General features: G+C 40.2%; 1 protein-coding gene across 3 annotated transcripts in view; it reads left to right on the top strand.

Moving 5' to 3' along the window:
• LOC138035961 (proto-oncogene vav-like) overlaps positions 1–9,668 on the top strand; it is a 37,998-nt gene extending 28,330 nt beyond the window's left edge. For 2 of the 3 annotated variants that reach the window (XM_068882347.1, XM_068882349.1), the window contains 12 exons: positions 520–551; positions 641–862; positions 1,425–1,455; positions 1,636–1,732; positions 2,206–2,256; positions 3,182–3,228; positions 5,872–5,928; positions 6,316–6,432; positions 7,532–7,619; positions 7,895–7,994; positions 8,807–8,886; positions 9,579–9,668. In XM_068882347.1, the coding sequence (XP_068738448.1) occupies positions 520–551; positions 641–862; positions 1,425–1,455; positions 1,636–1,732; positions 2,206–2,256; positions 3,182–3,228; positions 5,872–5,928; positions 6,316–6,432; positions 7,532–7,619; positions 7,895–7,994; positions 8,807–8,886; positions 9,579–9,653 (997 nt within the window). In that variant the 3' untranslated portion in view covers positions 9,654–9,668. The remainder of the gene's footprint in view (positions 1–519; positions 552–640; positions 863–1,424; positions 1,456–1,635; positions 1,733–2,205; positions 2,257–3,181; positions 3,229–5,871; positions 5,929–6,315; positions 6,433–7,531; positions 7,620–7,894; positions 7,995–8,806; positions 8,887–9,578) is intronic. The other variant, XM_068882348.1, reaches the window with a different exon arrangement.
• Positions 9,669–10,000: the final 332 nt, after the last annotated feature.

The following is a 10,000-nucleotide window of genomic DNA, read 5'->3' as shown; positions in this document are numbered from 1 at the left end:
CAGCGCGCGTGGAGAGCACTATTCACCTGTGTGGTATATATACTAATGACTGATATTTCGACAACATGAGTGGAAAGTCACCTTCAGAGTCTCAGGTTGTCGAATGGTCAGACAATACCTTCCTAAACAGTCCTTCTCAGGATTACACTCACCCGGGTGATTTACTTCACTTAATTATGATTTGGCTCCTGGGTTCAAACCATTTATGATTTTTAAAATTCTGTGCGCTGATTGGTTGATATGAAATCAAGTGATTCATTACATATATCAGGTCCTCTACGCGAGGATCGTATAGCTTTTATTTTTATTATTATTATTATTATTATTATTATTATTATTATTATTATTATTATTATTATTATTATTATTAGTATTATCAGTTTTAAAATGCTTCAGAGTTCTGTGAACTCTTCGTATAGGGCGTGCATCTCGCACATTACTCGACACCATTAATTTTTTTTGAACATTTATTACAAAGGTAATATCGAATAATGCCTTGCTGCTTTTTTTTTTTTTCAGGGGATTAATAAATCAAGGATACAAATGTGCAGGTCAGTTATGAATTATCATCCTGAAACAATGATCATTTGAAGTAAAATGTCCCTGGATTTCACCGGTCAATCTCTGTTTATCATTGCAGTTTGCGATGTCAGTGCCCACAAGGATTGCATTCCTAAGAGCAGCCCGTGTATATCGAGCCCTGGCAATCGGTCCAAATTTCCCGGTACGTCACCGTTTCGGCCCAATGTTTCCCCAAGGAATCCATTTTCCAAGTCATCTTCAACGAACATTCCTCCCTCCACGCTCAGTCCCGACTTGTCCAAGAATAGAAAGGCTTCGGCGCCAGCAAGGATGCGATCAGGTGGGTATATGGAGATACTGGGCAGTTTATGATCACAGGTATCTTTGAATTAACGTTTCACTTTCCTTGCCATGGACTACGGTACTGCATGGAACTGTTTTACAGGCGTTTTAGTTGAGGATGGCGAGGAGAGAAATGGATTAAACTTAATGAAAAAAACAAAAACAAAACAAAGAAATGAGATACGTGTGTTAATGAAGTTAGCTGTTGATGTTAATGCTTTAGTTAACCTGTGCCGTATTGGCTGTTGAAACGAAATTTCATTCCGTTTCATTGGTTGGCAGAGTTGCAAATAAAGTTTGCAAACAGATATACATGTATCTTTTCATGCGACAGTTTTGTTGATTCCTGGGCTGTCTTCATAAAGCTTCAAGAACGTAACTTCTATTGAGTACTAAATCAGGGTTCAGTGGAGTAGTTTTCAGTAACAGATTGAGTCCCCACTTCTCTCTCAGAAGCCTGGGTAAGGAGCGACTTCTTAGTTAAATCTCAATAGTTATTGAATACGTTTTCTGCCGCTGTGGATGCATATTACCATAATGGTATTCTTTGCCACCCGCAGGGATACTACTTCTTTATGCGGCGATATCAAAGTAAGTGCTCTCTTGGATTTTGCTCGTTTGAACTGAGACACCTTTCCCACAGAATCCCACCATAGGAAAACCTCTATTGACGAATACTGAAAATTTCCTGGCGTTGGCATTAGGAGGGAAATGTTTAACTGGCTTTTTTTTTCCCTTTCTCTGCTTTCTTGTTCCTTTTTGACGCTGCAGTTTCGCTGGATTAGCTCCTGGTGGCCGTCCGAATTTAAGTTTTGTAATCGGGGATGAAATCGAAGTCATCAATAAAAACGATCCTGAATGGTGGGAGGTAGGTGGAAGAAGTAGAAATAGCTGTAACAAAGCAACTATCTTTTATGCATGTTTGAAGGTGCATGGACGGTTTGGAAGGAATTTGTCAAAAGGAGGGTTTATTCGTCGGCAAATTATTCACCGTAGGTTTTGTAGGGCTTTCCAGTAATACAAGGAGATGATTGAAAAATCTTGAATCATTCCACAACCGCTTCTGAGAACATGTTTAAAACCACTTAGACTGTGGTTAACTTTAGTTTAGTTATTAAGAAAATTCCAAATTAAAGCCCCACTATATGAAAGGAACTGCCTTCCAAGTTCTGACTTGGGGCTGAAAGTGTCCAACTGATTGGAGAAGCGAGCTGATCTTGAGGTTTGGCGTACGATTTTGTTTTTTTCCCTGGTCTGAAAAGACGTGGTGAGCATAATATTAGCTTTGAACCTTAATCTAGCATGTTGGATTTAGTATCATCTAATGTTTTTTTTCTACAGGGACGGTCAAAAAGGACAGGAGCCGTTGGTTATTTCCCTCAAAGCCACGTGGTAAGTGGATAACAGAACTCGTATACCAGAAGGATGTACCTTATAATTATTTCCTCTTATTTACCCCCTTTCGTATTATGTATCCGTCATACTCTTCAGTTCTCCTCTACGCTGTGTTTTACCGACTCGCTGTTCGCTGAATTCCTCGTGTTCGTGCCCTTTATGGCTCTCATGTGTTCCCATTATTTCTTCCTAATAATCCGGTTATGCCCTTTTGGCTCTATGTCTCCTGTATCTCATCTACCCTGTGATGGGAACTCCCTTGCTTTGTGTCTTGTTAAGTGATTTGAAGGCACAGCACCTTGGGGGCTATTCGGAATAGGAATATAGGGAATGAATTTATATTAGATGGAATGTGATACAGTGTATATTTTGTGGGTCAAATCTGGTCTCCGATTGAATCCGTTTTTAGCTATGTTAAATTGGTGATCCTCATTTTCCTAGGTTGAATATGCACTCTACCTAGTTTAAAGCAGCTATCAATCCCAAAAAGGACTGAAAACACCTACACCTTTCCTCAAACTCTGTCTTAAGGCCTGTTTATATGAGGATATCCAGCCCGGTCAGACGGGCTGGCCCGCTTTGCCGAGATTTCGGCTAATGCCTCTTTTCTGTGGTAAAATCTCGCTTACTTTATATGAGCAGGCGAGCTGGCCTCTTGCCGTGATCCCGATCTGAGCTGCCGAGATCTCGGCAATCCGGGCTGAAAAATTCTCGTATAAACGGTCCCGCTCGGTTCGCCATGTAGTGATGTCATCGTGTAATCACGTGACAAAGGACAGCGCGGGACATTATCGTGCATGCAAGGGAGCAGAAAGGACGAGGAAGTTTGTATTTCAAAGGGGAGGAGGGGAGAGTGGTATTAAAATATTACACTTTACGAGAGCACATGAGGTCGGTAAATTCACATGTTGTTAACTTGCAGACCGCTAAAGCAACATCCCGTTATGAAGAAACCACCATAAGAGAAGAGTAAGTTAAATATTTTAGATAGAAGTGTAACATCCAAGCTCGAACACGTGTGACCAGCACTTAACGCTCTTTATTTGTTGTGCCTGACTGAATTGTTCGGATGAACTTATATATGGATCACTAGTCGTAGTAGCATTGAGTGGAGTACAATTTGTGGGAGGAAAAAGGGTTGCTGACAACCAATAGCTGTTATTACAGTTGAGCCTACGTGTAAACGGTGTGAGTTTCAGAAGGCGCCAAAACGAGGCTTTTGGGTCAAAACAAGAATTTCTTATCGAATGTCAGTTAATTTCTTGATTTTTGAGTGTTTCCTTCGCCTTTTTTTTCGAGTAATTTGAGGTTTGCCTGGCCTAATTTTATCGTGGAAAGTATGGAAAGGCGGTGTATAGCATATGGATGTGTTTGTAGGCGGCGTCGTAGTGTTATATTCGTAAGCCAAGTCAAGACTTGGTGCAGCCAAATCAAGAGGTGGTCAAGAGGTAGTGCAGGGATGGCGCAGTGGAGAGAGCACTCTCCTCCCACCAATGTGGCCCGGGTTCGATTCCCAGACTCGGCGTCATATGTGGGTTGAGCTTGTTGGTTCTCTACTCTGCACCAAGAGGTTTTTCTCCGGGTTTCCCCACTCTTCAAAAAACCAACATTTGATTTGATTTGCGTTAACTTGTTTATTTCAAATTACAGTGTCCCCGATTAGTGCCCTACGGCGCTAGAAGATTAGACACTTAAATAAAGTTCCTTTCCTTTTTTTAACCCACATTGTCATAAAACAGAGACTGGTATTTCGATACGCAAAATTTATTTCGGAACTTGCATAGAAGTTTATGAACCTGAATTCCTTAAGCCGTGTGGCTGAGTGTTCTTGTATGGTTTGGTTCGAAAGGAACCTTTTTTTAAGTGTCTAATCTTCTAGCGCCGTAGAGCACTAATCGGGAACACTGTAAATTGAAATTAACAAGTTAACGCAAATCAAATCAAATTTTGGTTTTTGAGGAGAGGGGAAACGGGAGTACCCAGAGAAAACCTCTCGGTGCAGAGTAGAGAACCAACAAACTCTGCCCACATATGACGCCGAGTCTGGGAATCGAACCCGGGCCACATTGGTGGGAGGCGAGTACTCTCACCACTGTGCCATCGCTCTCGAACTAGAGAGAACATTAAAAAGAAAACAGAAAACTACCTTTAATAATATTCTAAACTGTGAGATATAAAGGCTAATCACGTGATGAAGAAAAAGTCGAAGAAACAACAAATAAATGTACTTTAACTAAACGATGAAATAAAAGTCTTATTCCATACAGGAAAATTCTGAACTTACTTTAGTCGCCGAGATGTGAATGTTTCCTTACATTTTTATCCGTGAGAGATCATCTCTAGCCTTCCATTTGATGTGAGAGCTAGATATAATTAGTTAATTAAGTTACTTTTAAAGGAAAACAACGAATTATTTGAGTACAACTTGCAAGAAACGTGAGACCTAATGAATTACAAAATTAGAAAATTGTCATTAAAGCTGATTATTGGGCGTGAAAAACTAACAGTGTTAACCGAAGAAACAACCTCAAATGTTCGAAACTATCGAGGGCAGCTTCCATTCAACAACTGTAGTTTCTCATCTTCCGAGAATAACGTAAATTCTGGATAGGAACTCATTATTTTTTTCACATTTCGCGCACTAAGTCCCTTGCTCTTCTTTATATCTGATCGAATTAGACGCGAGAGTCTTGCTTCTTTTGCGCTCTGAAACGAATACCGCTTAAACTTGGGCTCAACTGTAATAACAGCTATTGCATTCGTGGATTATGCGAATCACCTGAACGCTTTTATAAACGTTACCGTAAAGCTTTAAAGGTGTTTTTTTGGAAAGTCGTCTTTCGTGCGCTTTGATTTTCTGGAGAAACTCCAGAAAACTGGAAAGCTAATGAAGTGTAGTATCAAAATAGCTCTAACTTCAACGATTTTTGTTTCGCGAAGCGAAAATCTTATGCAGACTGCAATTTTCTTTTACACGTATGAGTCTAGTTTATTTTGTACTCTGTGACTCGTTTGGCTTTATAAAAGGGAGAGTTTCACGTCTCCGCGCATGGGCAAAGTCTCACGTCAACCCCTTTAATTCCATTGTTATTGAAATAATCGAAAGCACTGATGCAGGAATCGGAAACAATGCCATAGACGTGGAATTAATCATTTGAATTACATTTGTAATTACTTCTTTTGTGTTATGAACCTACTGCATGTGAATAGATAGCTCGTGCCTTATGACAACTCGTGCGTAGAACAAAATGTTCGACCCGCACAATAAATTCGATGGTCAAGACTAAATTTGATATTCTCTCTGTAAACCCGGAGTATCTTCCACCAAATTTGGGTCTCAGTAATTCAGTGTATTTGCTTTAGGACTTAGTACTGATAGCCCCAAAGCTTGGACATGCGCAAAACCGTGAAACTGCCCCTTTAATTCCTCTGCGTTTGGACTTGACGAGTCCCCAGAGATTCGTCTAAAGATAGAACTGTAGTGTACTCTACTATATTTTACTAGTTTGCATTGCATTGGATGGTGTTACCTTTTTGTGTGATGAACGGACCTTACGCGCTGGTTTTTTTTCGCAAAGTATCAAATTCTTTATTTTTTGCTTTGTTTTACAGAAGTCACCCAACACCTCCTCCTTCAAGTTTGAATTCGTCGTTAAAGACTTTCAACTGGTAAGTTAGCTGAGCGCTGGAAGATCTTTGTGCCACTGTGTTCGTAATATTGATTTGAATATTTAGAACAGGCGCTAACTGGCCAAAATACGGTGTTTGCAAGGGCCCAACCATTGAAAACTACATTGAGACCGCCGCAAAAAGGATGGTGTCCTGCATGTTTCTTTGTGTAATCCTCTTCTGTGCTCTCCGGACCGGCATCAGCGTGATAAAGTGAAGTTCAAATTGTGCATTAAGAAAGGCTTTTCAGTAATTTGTCTGACCATGTTCGCATTTGGGTCCACGTTAGGGTAATACCAAGCCTGAGGACGTCACGGCCTCGTTTATTTAGCTGACCTGCTTTTTTCTGATAGCTTTCCAACACTCGGTCATTTATCTCTTGAATAGGTTCGCAGGAAGGAAAGACAGACCGCAGGCAGAACAGATGTTGAGCACCAAAAGCGATGGCACTTTCTTAATTAGGGAGAGTGTCAGTAGAGCCGGAGAATATGCCTTGTCCGTCAAGTAAGGAACACATTTCGCACACGTGAACATTCCACTCCATTGCCAAACTTTAATCCTGTTGGGCGACTCAAGTTTTTCTCATCTCACAAATGCGTGGGGCACCCCATCTACATGTAGCTCCATCGTTAACAATAACAGAAAAACATTTGTTTGAAACATTTTCGACGAATATTTCAAAGAATATTTTTCAATATCCAAATTTCAGTGAATTTAAGAATTTTGGACCTCGCCATCTTATTGAAATAATTTTGGTGACACGGCACAATTATTCACGATTAACCCTAACACCCAATATGCAAAAAAAAAAAAAAACATTCAATGTGGTAAATTGCTGTGCAGTGCAACCTTTTTTGGACAACACGAATGCGAGACAGTTGTGACGTCAAATGAGCAGAGCAGTGGACCCGATCCTAATTAACAGGCTGGGATCCACTAGTGAGTTTTTGGTCGTTTTAGTCCTTTTTGGGGTTACCGGCCATTGAAGCGGTTCATTTGGAATCACATTTTGGTCCCTCAAAGGACTGAAACGATTCACAATAGGCCATTTTCGAATATCAAATATTTGGCTTGATAGTGAAGTGAGTCAGTGAGGACAAAAGCAATAGAGACACGTTGGAATGAATGTGAAACATATTTACAGATCATCCACTTTCCTTTGTCTTTGTCCTCTAAACCTCTCTTTCAAGGTGAATTTTGATATATCGAAAAAGGCCTATTCATTGGGAACGTAGTCTATTGGGACCACTAGCTCGTTCGTGGATTTTTGTCCACTTATCGTTCCTTGGGCAACACAGAGAAAACCAAATAGTTAGGCGGAAACTGTACAGGTGTTTGATTTATCCCATCAACGAAAAATATATTACTTTTGCTCGGTTAGACGTGAGCATGGCGATTTTCGTTTGGCATTCGGTTAAAGAAGGACAGCCTTTTCTTTTTTTTTAATATACTTTTTCTGGTGATTGTGTGGTGGATCAACTTATGGTAGTATTTTTGCAACAACGCCGGCACGCACCAAGTGCCACAAGTTCATCGGTAATTCTAGTTCACCGTCACTTGTTAAGTTCGTAAAATAAGCTTAACGTATTTTCTTTTTGCACAGATTTCGTAACAACGTGAAACACATCAAAATCCCTTACGAAGAAGGAGCTTTTTACTTAACAAAAGCGATTTCATTTGGGTCTATTCAGGTGAGCTTCTTTCGAATAAAACTAATAGTTGTGATATAAATAAATAATACAGGGTGAGTGGCATAATGTGCAGTACGGCGTGAACTCTTGCATTCCCAAGACTGTTACTCGGTGCGCACGGAAAGCTGACGATCGGCACATTTGGCTCTTAAAAACGAAACGAATCGGGCAGTAAAACTGTTAGATAACGGAGATCCCCGACTTGTCCGAACCCTTTGTTAGTTCAAAATTTATGGGCACTTTATTCACTGCGTATCTTCTCCTTTCGTCGCCAGGAGCTAGTTGACTACTACAAGCTCAATACTCTCGGTGTGAGTTTTCCAGGACTGGACACAAACTTACGGCATGGAGTGAATGAAGAACCTAAAGGAAAAGGTATTGAACAAAAAATATTTACAGCTAACAAAGTAATCATAATAAAGAAACCCAAGGAATCAAACTTTTCTTAGAAATTGTTTGAACAATATTCTACTTCCATGCTCTTCAAGATAGCGATTAAGTACAAGATAATTGGTTGCCTTACTTCTTCCTGAAGAATCCTTGCGACATGTTTATTAGCTCTGTATTATCAGTAATCGTAATTATCACAAAATTCTCGAGATTAGTTATCAACAGCCCTGATAAATGAATAATAGGACAGTTTGTAATTCGCCCTTGACACACGGGGGCCATATCGTCCCGAGAGACCAAAAAAAGCTTTGTTTTACCATGCCAAGCCTCACTCCCATGGTTTCCACTGCGAGGCTTGGCGTGGTAAGACAAAGCTTTTTTGGTCTCCCGGGACAATATGGCCGCCGTGTGACAAGGGCGAATTGGACACCTTGTAATATTTACAGTTCTGTGCTCAGTTACCAGGCCTTTGAATAAAAGCGAGGCTGGAGTTGTCCTTGCATGCTTTGATACAAACCTCGCTGCTTTTCGGTCCTATTACCATGATTAATTACCATCCGTAATAAATTGTACAGCTCCATTTTCATTGTTAAACAAAGTCAACTTCCTGGTCAGTTCGTTTCCTATTTTTGCTTGCTTAGTTGCCAGTGAATGATGGATTGATTTATTTAGCGGTCGGTGATCATTGATCACTTCCTAGAATTATTGAATTTTTGCACACTTTTGTTTTTTGGTTCTTTAACTTGAGTTAACATTTTCATTGTGAATCTTATCTTAAGACAATGATTTATTTTTAGCTTATTTACTTGTAGGCGTTGGTTGGGCCAAAGCCATGTATCCTTACAGCGCTAGGAACGCTAAAGAAATATCAATTCAGGTAGAGATGAACTCCTGAAAAAATTATTGTTAAATTCTCGGTTCGGAAAGCAGAAGTTTAGGGTGCGTTTCTTTGGGGGAGTCCAAGATTGGATTTATGATCCCAGATCACACGGATCCTTCGTTTTCAAAGAAACGAAGAATCCGAAAACGGATTTTTCTGGCGTGACAGCCCACTTTCAGCCGGTTAGCGTTAATGTAATTTGTATCAAATTGAAGTTCTGCGAAAACTTTACGACTTTCTATAAATTTCGGGTACATTGAGAAGAAATTGCACTGAAAGCTCACCTTGATTGGTCGCAATGATTCACGCAAATGGCGGTCAAGTGTATTTTCACAAGACTGCTGGTCAAACGTAGTTTTTTCGGATCCGTGCCCAAAAGAAACGCATGGATCTAATTTAATGATTCCACTCGGAAAGTGGATTCTTCGGATCAATGATCCATTTTCGGATTTTAGTAAAACAAAGAATCCGGTTTTGGATTTTCCCAAAGAAAGGAACCTTTTCGTTTGAATATTTTAAAGTCAGTGGACCACTCCAAGGATTTCATGCCGACTTTCGTTGAATCAGTGTTTCCAAAACGTAAGAGAATGCTCGGTGTCGCAAACTCGCTTTATTGTTCAGTCTTACCCAATAATATGATCGTTAAGAATAGGCAATTTCTAAGTTTGCTGTTTTCACTTCCCTCGCAGAGAAATTCCAAGATTCTCATACTTAACAAAGAAGGCGACTGGTGGAAAGGGGAATGCGATGGTCAGGTAGGTTGAATATTTTTGCACCTCAATGACGAAAATGATTGGTCATTTGCCCAACATTTGGTCGTTAACCTTTCACGAATACCCCTCAAAGTCGAATTTTTCCGGCCATTTCAAAACTTCAGAATTTTGTTTTCCCGTTCAAACCACCTTTTCACTCAAAATAAATCCGTAAAACTTACTGGATCATTGAGAGTACGCCTAGGAATTGGCGAGTTACTCGAAATCGTCTTGGTTTAGCGTTACAATACTCGATGGTTGGTTAGGAAAGTCCCCACCTGGCCTGAGCTGCTCGAAGCATGAGTAGCGCTAACCAGATTAAATACCATGGAAACCTATTGGTTTTGATACCTCTTAAC

The sequence above is a fragment of the Montipora capricornis genome, unplaced genomic scaffold (genome assembly GCF_036669925.1).
Source record: "Montipora capricornis isolate CH-2021 unplaced genomic scaffold, ASM3666992v2 scaffold_44, whole genome shotgun sequence".
Taxonomy (NCBI): Eukaryota; Metazoa; Cnidaria; class Anthozoa; order Scleractinia; family Acroporidae; genus Montipora; species Montipora capricornis.
The sequence above is the reverse complement of the archived record's forward strand: the minus strand, read 5'-3'. Positions and strand labels throughout refer to the sequence as shown.